Raw genomic sequence first — 13,741 nt, 5'->3', positions numbered from 1 at the left:
GGTCCCCGCGATGCTTTAGCGGAAGCCTGCTGCGGACTTGCGCGGTTGTTTTGTTTCAGCTCACTGGTCTACACCTAATTGGGAGGAAGGAGACGGGAAAATGAGCATCAAATTATAAAATTCCTGGGTGCCCAGTTGTTTCCACACGGGAAACAAAAGACAGAGCTTCACTTCAGAGACACTGACTTCCCTCTTCTCCACACTGGCAGAACAGGCAGTATTGTTCTTCCCTTCGCTTGCACCTCACGAAAGGGGGGGGGGGGGGGAAACCCTTAAGAGGAATCTCCACTCTTTCATGGACAAAGTTTGTGTCAGTATCCCCCCTCCTCCTCCTCTTCTTCCTCCTCCGTCCCCACCCCCCGGCAGAAGGAGCTCTTGATACGTCGCTAAACTAACGAAACGAGGTAACTCCTGCTGCGCCCCTTGTCTCAGGGCACTGGATATCCTGTTTATGCCGCTGCTGCTGTGTATATGTTTATGTGCGGAAGCCCATCCCCCCGCTCCTCCATACCCCCATGCAGAGGAATATTTCCAGGCAAGGAGCCTTTCCAGCGCTCACGCTAAATACGATGATTTATAAACAACTCGCAGAAGAAAGCTGTTTCTTGTTAGCAGTAATAAATTCCCCAGTCCGCCCTATTGTATTATCTCGATGAGGATAGCGGGAGCCTGAGGCGCGCACCTACCCCCGTGAGCGGTTTATTTCGAGACAAAGCTATGGCTTCCAGCTCAGAAATGGGCACCCAACTCTTTCCAGGGCGGCCAGCCGGGTGCTGCTCACTCCTAGGAAATCCGGATCCAGTTCCAGGGTCTCCTTCCTTCCTGTCCGGGCCGCAACTTCTCTTTTTAATATTTTTTTTTCCCCTATCCCTCTTTTTTCCCTATTTTCTTTTTCTTTCTCTCTCCATTCCCCCCTTTTCTCCTCTCCCACCTCCCTCCCCCAAAATCTTCCATACCGATGCAGATCCGCCTGCCCGGACCCCCGGCAGGCACCCGATACCGCCGGGACGGGACAAGCGGAACAATGCCACTCCGGTGGTGCAGAGGTGCGAAGCCCCGACATCCCGGGCAAAGCGGTACGCTCCGGGGAGCACCGGGCGCCCCGGACCCGGCGGGCAGGGAGGGGGCCTCGCGCTCCTGGCCCCGGGGGCGCGGCGCTCCGCGGCCCCGCCGGCGGTCCTAGCTGCCTGCGCTAGGGAAGAGAAAGTTGGGGGCTGTCGGGCCGAGGTCCGCGCAAGGACCCGCGGCCGGGAGCGCGCAACAGGAGCCAGCGGGCGGACCGGCGACAGCAGCCTCCCGCCAGCGGAGAGCAGAGGCGCTGGGCCGGCGGGGCGGGCCGAGGCGGGGCCGGCGGCGGAGCAGCCCCCCCCCCCCCCCAACCCCTTCTGAGATTCCCTCCCGGTACCCGCCCCGCGCCCGGTTCCCCCTCGGAGTTGGGTTCCAGAGGGCGGGCAAGGGGCGGGGCTGTGGGCGGGGCTTCGCGGCCAGTTCTCGCCAATGGCGGCGGGCGGCGGCGGCGGTCGCCAGGAGCCCCCGCGTCCGTCAGGGCGCGCTGAGCCAATGGCGTGCGGCGGCGGGGCGGAGCGGCCGCGCGTGCCTTCGCAGTGGGCCCCGCCGCGCGGGCCGGGGGGGCGCGGGCGCCGCGCGGCGCCCGAGGCGAAAAAGTAGCTGTCAAATGCGCGGCGCCTTTAACCGGCGCGATCAGTGCGGCTCGGCGAGTCATGGCGACCGCAGCCTCCAACCACTACAGCCTGCTCGCCTCCGGCTCCCCCATGGTGCACGCCGAGCCGCCCGGCGGCATGCAGCCCGGCGGCGGCTACCGCGACGCCGGCGCCCTGGTGCAGGCGGACTACGCGCTGCAGAGCAACGGGCACCCGCTGAGCCACGCTCACCAGTGGATCGCGGCGCTGTCCCACGGCGGCCCCGGCGGCGGCGGCGGCGGCGGTGGCGGCGGCGGCGGGGGAGGCGGCGGCGGCGGCGAGGCGCCCTGGTCGGCGGGCGCGCTGGGCCAGCCCGACATCAAGCCGGCGGTGGTGCAGGCGGGCGGGCGCGGCGACGAGCTGCCGCCGCCGCAGCACCCGCCGCCGGGGCGGGCGCCGCACCTGGTGCACCACGGCGGCGGCGGAGGGCACCACGCGGCGGCGGCGGCGGCGGCGGCGGCGGCGTGGCGGGCGGGCGGCGCGGCGCACCTGCCGCCCGGCATGGCTGCGGCCAACGGCGCGCAGGCGGGGCTGCTGTACTCGCAGCCGCCCGGCTTCACCGTGAACGGCATGCTGGGCGCCGCGCAGCCGGCGCTGCACCACCACGGCCTGCGCGATGCCCACGAGGAGCCGCCGCCGGGGCCGCCCGGGCCGCCGCACCACGGCCCCGAGCACCCGCCGCCGCCCCACGGCCCCCACCCCGGGGCTGCCGGCCCCGCGTCCGCCTCCGCCGCCGCCTCCGCCGCGCCGCCCGGGCCGCCGCCGCACCACGACCCGCACTCGGACGAGGACACGCCGACCTCGGACGACCTGGAGCAGTTCGCCAAGCAGTTCAAGCAGCGGCGCATCAAACTGGGATTTACCCAAGCGGACGTGGGGCTGGCGCTGGGCACCCTCTACGGCAACGTCTTCTCGCAGACCACCATCTGCCGCTTCGAGGCCCTGCAGCTCAGCTTCAAGAACATGTGCAAGCTGAAGCCTTTGTTGAACAAGTGGTTGGAGGAGGCGGACTCCTCCTCGGGCAGCCCCACCAGCATAGACAAGATCGCGGCTCAGGGCCGCAAGCGGAAAAAGCGCACCTCCATCGAGGTGAGCGTCAAGGGCGCGCTGGAGAGCCACTTCCTCAAGTGCCCCAAGCCCTCCGCCCAGGAGATCACCTCGCTCGCGGACAGCCTACAGCTGGAGAAGGAGGTGGTGAGAGTGTGGTTTTGTAACAGGAGACAGAAAGAGAAGCGCATGACTCCCCCGGGAGGGACGCTGCCGGGAGCCGAGGACGTGTACGGGGCCAGCAGGGACACGCCGCCGCACCACGGGGTGCAGACCCCCGTGCAGTGAACTCGCGGCGGGGGCGCCCGGCCCCTCCTCCTCCTTCTCCTCCTTTTCCTCCTCCTCCTCTCCTCCTCCTTCCCCCAACTTTTGATTGTCCTCCTTTTTTCTTTTTTGTTTTTCTTTTTTTTTGTTGTTGTTTTAATTTTCTCCTATCTTTGACAAAAAAGACAAAAAACAAACAAAAAAAACAAAACAAAAAAAAAACGAACAAAAACGCGGGAAAAAAAAAAAGAAAAAAAAAGAAAAACAAAACAAAAAGCGAGCGAGAGGGCGAGCGCGAATCACAGCAGACAGACAGACAGACAAAGCACCTGCACCGGACTATCCCTTAGACGGTAGCGGGTGCGATGCTGGATTTTGACCTTTCCAGGCGAGTGCCCGTGCACCGGAGTGGAGTGAGTACCGCGCACAGGCAGGCAGGCAGGTACCGGTAGAGCAGCGGCAGACATCGGCTGGGCACCGGCGGGGCGAAGCTGTTCGCACTAAACTCCTTTGCCCTCTGGAGACAAAATCCGGCGCTGCCCGGCAGGGGAGAGGGCGGGAGGGGAGATGGGAAAGGTTGGAGGGGTGGAGGGGGCAGCAACCTCGGGTCCCCTCCTCAGCCCCCTCCAGCCACACAAAGGCAGATTGCATTGTGGAATGTCGCTCGGTGTTGGCACATGCTGCTGTGTTTATTTTCTGTGGATCCCCTGTAGGAATATATGAAAAAAAAAAGGAAAAAAAAAAAGAAAAAAAAAAAAAGAGAACGGAAAAGCTCTCCCTTTTGATGTAGACAGTATTTAACCGTACAATTTGCACTGCAAGAAAATCGAAGTTTACATAAACAAATTCTTTTATTTTTTTTTTTCTTTATATTTCCCCCCCTTCCTTTCCGACCTTGATTTTGCAAATGACTTGCATTTTCCATGGTGAGCGTTAGTCAACCAGTGACCGGTCTACAATATGTTACTGTGTTCTAGCCTTTGCTTTATGTGTATATGTGAACTTTTGTTATAAACAAGTCTTCTTAAATATGTGTAACGCTTATTTTCTCCTTTTACCGTAGCAGAAAGAATGCGTATATCTGTATGTATGTACACATATGCATGCGTGCATAGACGTACATATATACACATATATTTAATCTCGCTATATACACATATATATATGCAGCACAAGCTTCCATTCTCCAGAGACGTGACTCTCGTAATTGCTTAATATACGCCTTCAACGGCAAGAGTCGAGCTTGGAGAAGGGAGAATAATGCGAATGGACAAAGTAAACTTCATTTTCAGGCAGTGTGGCCGGGGGCCGAGGTGCAGCCGGAGGGGGAGGAAACCAAAATTGCATGCAGCCTTCCCAAACTGTGGCAGTGCGGGCGAGCAAGGCCCGGAGTGGGAAAGGCGGAGGCGAAACAGCACGTTTCCAGAGTTTTCCCGGAGAAAGTGGCACTTCCTTGAGAGGGAAAGGGGATTGTTTAGCTTCACCTCCCTCCACCTCTTCCAGCTCCTTTCCCCTCCTCCCTCTTGCTCCCCGAGCGTGCCTTGGGCATCCCGGTCCCCCTCACGGGCCGATGTCCGCCTCCAAACTTTCTTTCCTTGAGGAGTTTCGCATCAAGGCAGAGCCAAAAAGAGCACGAGGAACTGCTGGGCCCGGGGGAAGGTGTGTGTGTATGCGTGTGATTACACCTGTGTGTAAACACACGCTGCCTCCTCCTCCCCGCAGAGACCGTGTGCGCTCCTTTTCCGCTTTTACTTCCCCTATTTCTTTTATTTTTCTGTTTGTATCTAGCCCCTTTCCTACCCATCCCCACCCCCACCCGTCCTGCGGTCAGATTGCGGTATCATTTCTTGAAGGAAAGGACCAGTTTTAACTCGGGCAGCCTTGTGTCTTTCACTGGAGAATGAAATGAAGGGGGGGGGGGGGGGAACAATATGCCAGTTTTCAAGCCGTCTTTTCCCTCTCCCCCCCTTCGCTAATAGTTTTAAAGTGCATTTCTTGACATTATCTTGATGGGAAACAGTCAACTTTCAAAAAAAAAAAAAAAAAGAAGAAGAAGAAAAAAAGACCAAACCCAAACCAGCTAGACAAAAGAAGGGAAGAAAGAAAAAAATGGGAAATAAATAGCAACCCCCAAAGCTCTAAAGGGAAGCGGAGGAGCGGGACCTCGGAGCAGCACATGGATGTGCGTGTGCCTGAGTGCGCGTCTGTGCACTTCTGCACACACACAGCTATGCACCCACAGGAGAGGAACTTTCTGATAGTTCTGAATTCATAAAGGGATCATTTAGGCAGCGCAAACCGGTGCAACACAGACAGAGCATTTTTATAATCGAAAAGTTTACTTAGTTGAGTGTTGGACAATTGTGGAGAAAAAGAAACAGTGAAGTGTTCTCTCGCAGAACTCTCCTATAAATATTGCATTCAGTAGCTAAGGCTTTAGAGTATGTTTCTCATTGTCTTTCAAAGCGCCTGTGACATTGGGTTTTCTTTCCTTCTTTCTTTCCCTCACCCTTTCTTTCTTTCTCTCTCTCTTTCTTTCTTCTTGGTAAGACAGATGATGATTTCTAAGAGGCACATGATTAGCCTTTTTCCTAGGTTTCCAACAATTGTTACAAAGATACGGGCACCAAGCTTTTCTCTTTTCTCCCCCCCCCCCTTTTTTTTTTTTACTTTTTTTTGGATGTATTGAGCTGCTTGTTATTTAAAGCGTTGAGGACTAGCGCGTACTGAAGTGAAGCAGATCAGGGCAGATCCAGTGGTAGAGGGAGGAAATGAACTTTCAGACACTTACTAATACGTGCGTAAGGTCAGAAAACGGAGTCGAGAGGATGTTTGAGAGAAGCCTCAAACTCCAAATAGGTTTACTTAAAAAACAAAACACGAGTTACCACGCAAACCTTACCACTATGTATATATGTTTAATATTTGTCCTTTGAAATGCAGAAATAGTTTCAATGTTTTCTTTGTCTATTTTTCTTTCTTTTTATTTTATTTTTTTTTAAATGCTACCCAGGGAAATATTTTCATATCATTTTTAAGTGGCCTGCCTCAATGTATATTTATTTCTTTAAAAGCAAACAGGTTCTGGAAACTGTTTTTCTGTAGCTTTAAATGAGTAGGTGAACAAAATCTATATGGGATGTAATTTTTTTTCTTTTTTTTTTTTTTGGTTCAGTCTCTTAAAAAATACTTTGTTTTGGTACATTTGGATGTGCTTGTGGGGAAAAATAAAAACGCAGAGATCCTTATATATTTATGTTAAAGTAATATTTTATTATCTACATAAAACAGAAATGCACAATACCTTCATAGTTTGTTCTAATTATTGAAATATCTTTATTTTATTTTTAAAGATAGCACAGATTTGCATAGTTCTTAAGATTTGGAGGGAAAACACCCCAGTACTTATACTGAGTTGCGTTCTGTGTAAAAGCACCGCCATTCCTTTATATTTCATGGAATTTTTGGAATAAATTTGATGCCTATAACGAGAGGTTCCACGCTCATAACTTCCAGGGTGTTTTGAAGGAAAGGCTCAGGAGGAGCTGTACTTGTCTCTCCGCAGATGACCCGCAGCCGTGTGTTTTGGAGCCTTGGTTTCTGTGCGGGCAGTGGGGTCCTGCCTTCGGTGCTGGCGGGGAGCTCTGCTCCTCAGGGTAGTTGCATGCTCTGGCGGAGGGTGTGTGGGGGACACTCGACTCTTGTCTGTCCCTTTGGATAATTTAAGGTCTGAGTCCTTATAAGAAAAGGACAAAACCAGAAAGGCGGGGCTTCATTGTGGGGAGCGCTGTGAGTGTGCAGAGGAGGGAGGAAAGATGCGGTTGCCCAGCGGGGCTGCGAGCCCCTGGAGCGGGCGGGCGCTCCCCGGGCCGGGCCGCCGGGCCAACGGCACCGGCAGGGCCGAGGCTTTCTCCTTAGAGGTCTGCGGCTCCATGTGTGTAACGACCCGGGTCGGTTTTGCCCAGGAGGGGTCCCGGATGGGGACCAGTGGGGCTGGCGCGCTGGGAGTGGCATCCAGCTGAGAAGTGTTCGTTCGCACATGAGGCGGTGTGTTCAAATACTTTTTGGCTGGCTCGGTTTTCGAGGTGCAATGTCCTGTTCTTCTTTCCCCTCCCCTCCTTCGGGATAGTTTCTGGGCTTATTAGATTGAATCATCTTTTCTAACTCCTAGTCAATATTACACTCATCCCGAACAGATTCAGCTAAATGATCTTATCAATAGTTTCGAAAAGAAGTGACAGAAAGAAGAAGTGTTTTGTGACCGCAGACGTGCTGACGGGTAAAATGTTGAAGCTGGGTATGGATTTCAAAGTCCTTGGTCAATAGCCCGCGGAACGGGCTGCGGAAAGCGAGCAGCCTCTGCCCTCTGCAGGACACTCGGGTGGGCGCCGGGGGAATAGCTCGCCGTTGAAGACAGGGCCCTGCTGTCGGGGACCGCTCCCCGCGTCGGGGGGACAGGAGGTGGTAGCTTGGCTGGATGGCGCCTTGCTCGGCGGGGCAGGCCCGGCACTGCGGGGATGGCCGCCGGGAGCCGGCGCTGGGGCCGGGCCTCCCACTGTGGAGGCCCCCGGGCTGCTCCTCCCGGGGTCTCTGTCCAGCGAGGAGCTGGCCAGATGGGAACCAGCTCTCTCGTCCTTCCAGGCGGGTTGCGGGCAGTCCGGCAGGTTCGGGGGTCCTTTCCCTTTTTTCCTTTTCACTATCTTTTGAGAGAAAGAACAGGGGAAACTGCGCGGCCGTAAGATGCACCTTCTGCAGGTGGATGTCAGGGTGCGCGGCGGCTCCCCTACCCTCATTCCCAGCAGGGGCTGTCTGTCGCAGTTCAGATGTCAGCAACAAAAGAGCCGCTTCCTTGGCTCGCTCCCTCTGATGAAGGCCGAAACTGGAAGGCGTGAGGAGACTGTATAACCCGTAACTCTTGAGTGATTGCCTCCTTCCGTGTCCCCTGCTCCAGAGGGTGACAGGCCGCTGCTGATGCGGCTCTCCCCGGGCAAGATCTCCCGTAGCCGCCAAGCCCCTACAGCAATCCCGGCAGCGGGCAAGGGAGGGACCAGGACGGGAACCGGGGATTTGAAAGGGAAAAGCGGTAGAAGAGGAAATAGTAGGGCAAATTCCGCAGGTGGGGAGCAGGCCAGGTGATGCTCTTGGGGTGGCTGACTTGGCAGAGCCCCTAAGGGGCCGAGGCCCCTGTTGCCCCAAGCTCTGTCCCGTTGTCTCTCTGCCCCAAGCTCTGTCCCGTTGTCTCTCTCTCCCCTTTGGGGTTTTGTTGTCGGTAGCTCCCGGTTCTCCCCCTCCAGTGCCCGGTCTCCCTGGCGCGCTTCTGGCCCGCGCCGGGACGCGTGGGTGCGGCAGGAAGGGTCCGGCTGCCTGAGCTTTCCCGCCCTCCTGACCCAAGCCTGGGACCCCTCTTCCTCCCTCCTGCTGCCTGCCTCTGCCCGCCGGAGCGGTCCCAGGCCCCGGGGTTGTCCCAAGCCGCGCTGCTGGAGGTTTGCTGGCTCTTTGTTCCGGTGCCGTCGGTGCGGAGATTCTCCGGTGCGGGAGGAGGAGAATTGGTGACCCTTCCTCGAGGGGAGGCGATGGCCCCCGGTGGGCCATGGGGCCCGGCGGCGTTGGGAGAGCGGCCACAGGCGGGCCTGCGCGCTGGTCTTAATCAGGCTTAAACCTCTGGGTTTAGATCGAGCCACGGCGGTGGGGGGGGGGGGGGGGGGTATGTGTCGCGTACATGGGGGTCCCCCCGCCCGAGCCAGCAGGACGCTTTCCGCCGCTTTCCAGCGGGTGAAGAGGGCAGCGACGGCCTCCTCCTGCTTCGAAAATGGAGGCTGGGCGTTGCGATCTGTCCTGGAAAGCATGGCATCCTACCGGGGTCACCTATTTATGTTGTGTTTCAGAAGGAAAGGGGCCTGGGCCGCAACCTCGAGGTGGAAAAGATTAAAAGAACCAACCAATTTTCGTGGTTGCTGGCGCCCAGTTGGTACTCCGTGCTCGGGCATGGCCCGGTCGCCGTCGGGGCGATAGGAAGATGCTCTGGAGAAGACGGGTTTCACCCTGGCTCGGCCGGGACACCGGGCGGTTCTTTGCAGGAGCGGGTGTTTCTCCGGGGGTTAATAGAGCAACCCCAGGGCGTGCTTTAGCTGCAATGCTAAAATGAAAAACACAAACTCTTTCTCAGACCCGACTTCTCATCAGATCATAAACAAACAAGTGTCCTTTCGGCCGGTGAGTCCGAGCCCCAGTGAGTGGATTTCCTAGCCACAGCCGGCCTCAGCCCGTGGCCTGACCGCTGCTGCGTCCTTCCTCGACCAGCAAATCCCTCCCGCACATTCCGTGTGGAGACCTCCGACACTCTACCAAGCGCCCCGGTTTTGCCGGGGTCTCACTCCGCCCCGGGGCCGGGGGGACCGCCTATGCCGGCGCAGGGTTCCTTCCCCTCGCATCCCCCTTCCTCCCCGGCCTCCCCGCGGGGTCGGATCCTGCCCTCCCCCCGACGGGCAAGGGAGTGGGATGTGGAGAGGGCAGCGGCGGGGGGAGCGGCGGGAATTCTTTGCCGGTGCTGCCTAAGACTTGCCCGGGGGGGCGGGCGGCTGGGAGCGGGGCCGCCGCCTCCGTTCGCCACGGGGACGGGGCGAGTTCGTCCGGTGTCTGCCTGGCCCCTTCAGTGCACAGGGGAGGTCCCCGCGGGGCAGAGCCGCTCCTGCCCCCCCCCCCCCCCCTCAGGCCTGCGGGCTGCGTGGGAGAGAGGCCGGGCCGGGGGACCCCGGAGACCCCACGAGGCCGGGGAGCCGCCGGGCGGGAGGCGGCCCCGTGACCGAGATCCAGCTCTGACCCCGCAACGTCTATCCCTGCGGGGCTGGGCTGCACCGCTCCGTGGGTCCGCGGGCATGCCCGCGCAGGTGCTGGTTTTAAGGATTAAAAGAAGAGGGTAGGCCAGTGGGCAGGTGACGGCCGGTGTTTCCTCCCCTCCTCCTTTCAGGGCGGTTAAGTCCTGTCAGGAAAACCCGAGCAGAGGCGGCTCGTAAAAGTGATGGCGAGACCGGTCTTCCCCTCCTCTTCCCCGTCCCGTCCCGGGAGTTATAAGAGGCGCTCGTCTAAAAGTCAGGACTTGTTTTTAGCCAGCCTGAATCATTCATTAATTCTCTTTCCCTCCTTGATTCATTCATGTCTACAGTCATTCATTGCCAAGTCCATGGAGGCATCAGCTCCTTGGTCAGTAGGGGAGACGTACAAACAAGGATGGTGCTATTTATTTCCTTCTGCCTGTGGATTTCTAAGACGTTCAAGCAGGCACAATTATTAAACTAATTTGTATTTGATTGTTTGGGCGGACGGGGGTGAATTTTATTGCACTAAGCATTCAAGCACGCACGCATCGCTGATTACCAGTATACATTAAATAAAGTTGTTTGTACACATTGTCTTACCACATATAGGCAGTCTTATTATTCTAATTACTCTAATTAGTGCATTGAAATGTTTTCTACTTGATTTGAGGAGACAGTGATTAGTTCTATTACTTCTTTTAACTCTTATTTTATGGAAAACTGTTGATGCATGTTCCAATTACCTTGTTTTTCTCTTTAATATAGCGCGAGCCAAAAATATGATGAAATGATACCGTCGGCGGGTAGAAAGAGTCATTTATTTTTCCCTTTTTAAAAGAGCTTCCGTTTTTTACAGATGACCCCCTTTCAGATCGACACTTTCTCCCCCCGTCCTTTCCCAAGTGTTCGCAAATATTTATTTCTAGCCAAAGCAGCACGTTTCTGCTTTACAATTTCTCCTGCTGGTGCTTTGGTACTTAATGCATTTACCTCTGGGGCTGGGGCTTTTTTATTCCCAATAAACAAAAAAGAGTGTCAGGGGTATATTTTATGCGAGTCTATTTCATAAGTTTTGGATGAAGTTTGCTATTAATTGACAGGATCAGTTCATCAGACATTTACTTCTATGGGAATTGTAATTAAAGCCTTAATCCCGTTGGAGACTTTATTTTTTTTTCCTTAAATACATTCTTAGGGGTTTCCCCCCCCCGCCTTTTCCGTGTTTTTTTCTGTTTTCAAGACGGCGGAGGGACAAAGCGGAGTCCAGACTCCTCCAGGGCAGGGAGTTTATTTCGTTATCAAAATACCCATCTTCACTGTTGAGCCAATAGAGGGTTTGTGTTGGGTTTTGGGGATATCTGTGTGTGTGATTTTCGCCTTTTGTGTTGCTGTGCCGGCCACTTAAACTCAGGCGGGGACAAAGCAGGCGGCGGGGCTGGAATCTCTCCTTCCTCTCACGTTACAGGCACAGGGAAACCGGCTACTTCTCGGTCATAAAAACACTGCTTTTATTGTTGGTATCTCCCCTCTCCTGGTCCCGCTAGTTTGCTAAATAAATACGAAGGGGTGTACAAAAAGGAAACGAAAAAAGAAACGCAAAGCGTCCCTTAAATTCTTAGAAGTCCAGGTCTGGAGGGAAATCTATGGAGTTACATAGGTAAATACTGGGCCTAGGCTGCTTATGCTTTTAATATTTAAACTGGGATTACAGGGGATCTAAAGACGCTTTCCTAACCTTTGCCAATTGCCTGCGCAAGGAGAAACTCCGCAACACGCACAAAGGGGCGAGACGGCTTCGCATCGCCTCTGACCAGCGCTGCTGCGGCTGGGGACCGAGTTTCCGTCTGGGGTCGGGTCTACGGGAGCAAGGAGGGAAAGGGGGATCCTGGTAGGGTTTTGGGGGAGGGTGCTTTAGGGTGGTGAGGGCCTGTTTCTTCCTCCCGCAGAGCTTCGTCTTGCCCTATGGACCGGTTTCGGAGCCGGCAGCGCTTTGGACCAGGGAGGGTGTCACCGGCCTCAGCTCCGGTTGCGGCTCCGGTCCCTGCCCCGGCACAAGGCCCGGCCGGAGCCGTGACTGGAGCCGGGCATGGAGCGTGGGCGCCCCCAAGCGGCCGCCGCTGCCACTGCGGCGGGGTCTCCTCCGGGAATGGCAGGGGAGCATCCTCCCCTCTCTCTTTCTCCTTCCTTGGACGCAAGGACTATAGGGATGGGCTCCGGGACAACCGGCGGAGAGGTCGGTGGAGCCCTCGGTGCCTCTGTGAGGCGAAGAAGTGAGTATGCGTGTTGGTTCCCCTCGGGTTTTCTTTTGGTCTTGTTTATTTTCCCAAATATACACAGAGCAGCATCAAAATCCCATGTTAGATGTGGTGCTTCTCCTGCTCGGATTTAAGAAAAAGCAACAAAAAAGGAAAACAACAAAAACACCCCAAACCAAACAACAAGTCCCTGGTTTGTAAAATCAACGAGGTTGCAAAAGACCTTTAAGATCATCAAGCCCAACCTTTGGTTCATCTGTGAGAAGGCAGTCCCCACCCCACCAGCTGCATCATCTCTCTGGGTTCCTTGAAGGGTGCACACCTCTGCCAGCACCTTCCCCACCCAGGTCCCTTCTTCTGGGGCTGGTTTCAAATCCCACAGTGTCACCAAACGGCTTCTGTTCTTGCTGAAGTCACATCACACCAGATGCCAGCCCATCATCAAAGGCCTCCCCAAAATACTCCCTTCAAACCCTTCCTCTTTGAGTGAAACCCCTGTTTTCCAGGAACAGAGACCCAGAGACAACCCTGGTCTCCCATGGGGCTGCTTATTGCTGGTTGGGTGCTCTCTTTCCACCCGGCACCCTCACCAAGCTGCTGGACAGCCAGTGAAGGTCTTCACAGGCCACAGATAAGACTGTTCAGGTTTACATCTTGTGTTTACTTCAGCACTACCGGTTCCGTAGCTGCCGCTTGCCACGCTGCATATGTAGGTGCTGAAAACGTTAAAATATTGTGAATATCAAGAACCTGAGCCATTCAGACATTCTGCTACAGCAGACTTCAGAGCACTGAAAACAGACAAGTGACATATCACGATCTCAGAGTCTCTTGCTAACTCAACAAGCAAATTGAGATGAAACAAAACAAAACAAAACAAAAAACCAAGAAAGATTCAGTTCTGGAAAGAAGTGAGTGCTCTGCAGAGAGCTAATCACATTACAGACAGCCAGTGCTATAGCATTGAGCAGACATGGGAGAAAATAACCTGTTTTCCAGCTGAACATCAATTTTGGGCCTGTTCAGATAACAGAAATAAGATGCTATGCACATGGCTGGGACTGGAAAGGTAAGCAGTGGCTACACCTTCACTACAGACCAAGCCTGTGTCTGTCCTAGCTGTGGAGACAGCTCTGTTTGCAGCAGGCAGAAAGCCATGACAAAGGTTCAGCCTCTAAAGGGAAAAGCTGGCTTTGTTTCAGGGACCGTTCCTGAACCAGCAGAGAAGTGAGGATTGATTTATTTGCTAATAGGTCTGGGGAGCTGGAGAACACTGACCTTTTGCATACTAATTTTGCTTGAACACCCTCTGCGTATAAATCATATCCCAAATCAGACAGCTGTAATTGTGGGTGGAATCTAGGACTTTACCTTGAGCAGTTGTCTATTACAATTTTGCATGCTTGACCCTTTCAGTTGGGCAAGGAGGAGGATAGATGCATGGATCCAGGTCCCCACATGCCTTGTGTAGCCAACCAAGAGAGGGGTAGCCAGTCCATTCAGGTTCAGTGGTGTCACCTTTCCACCTGACCATTGAGGAATACAGGCCCACCCACAGCATGGGACAGGCCACTGAGAATGAAATAGAGCCCCACAATGGAAGGGACCTCAGGGATCATCGGGTATAACCTTTCTAGACAAAGCATGACCTAGACTAGGT

At 55.1% G+C, this 13,741-nt stretch overlaps 1 protein-coding gene across 1 annotated transcript; it reads left to right on the top strand.

Moving 5' to 3' along the window:
• The first annotated feature begins 1,592 nt into the window (after window positions 1-1,592).
• POU3F2 (POU class 3 homeobox 2) lies at window positions 1,593-6,499 on the top strand. The gene has a single exon (XM_061460253.1). It carries the CDS (start codon window positions 1,722-1,724, stop codon window positions 3,033-3,035), a length of 1,314 nt encoding a protein of 437 aa, XP_061316237.1. The 5' UTR covers window positions 1,593-1,721; the 3' UTR covers window positions 3,036-6,499.
• The last annotated feature ends 7,242 nt before the right edge of the window (window positions 6,500-13,741 follow it).

Source organism: Pezoporus flaviventris, unplaced genomic scaffold, assembly GCF_033815535.1.
Source record: "Pezoporus flaviventris isolate CSIRO_AGI_PZ_B2104156 unplaced genomic scaffold, CSIRO_AGI_Pfla_v1 ptg000031l, whole genome shotgun sequence".
Classification (NCBI taxonomy): Eukaryota; Metazoa; Chordata; class Aves; order Psittaciformes; family Psittacidae; genus Pezoporus; species Pezoporus flaviventris.
The sequence above is the reverse complement of the archived record's forward strand: the minus strand, read 5'-3'. Positions and strand labels throughout refer to the sequence as shown.

What these genes read in the sequence shown, in the direction of transcription:
- POU3F2 (XM_061460253.1), top strand. Translation starts at nt 1,722, where the DNA reads ATGGCGACCGCAGCCTCCAACCACTACAGCCTGCTCGCCTCCGGCTCC.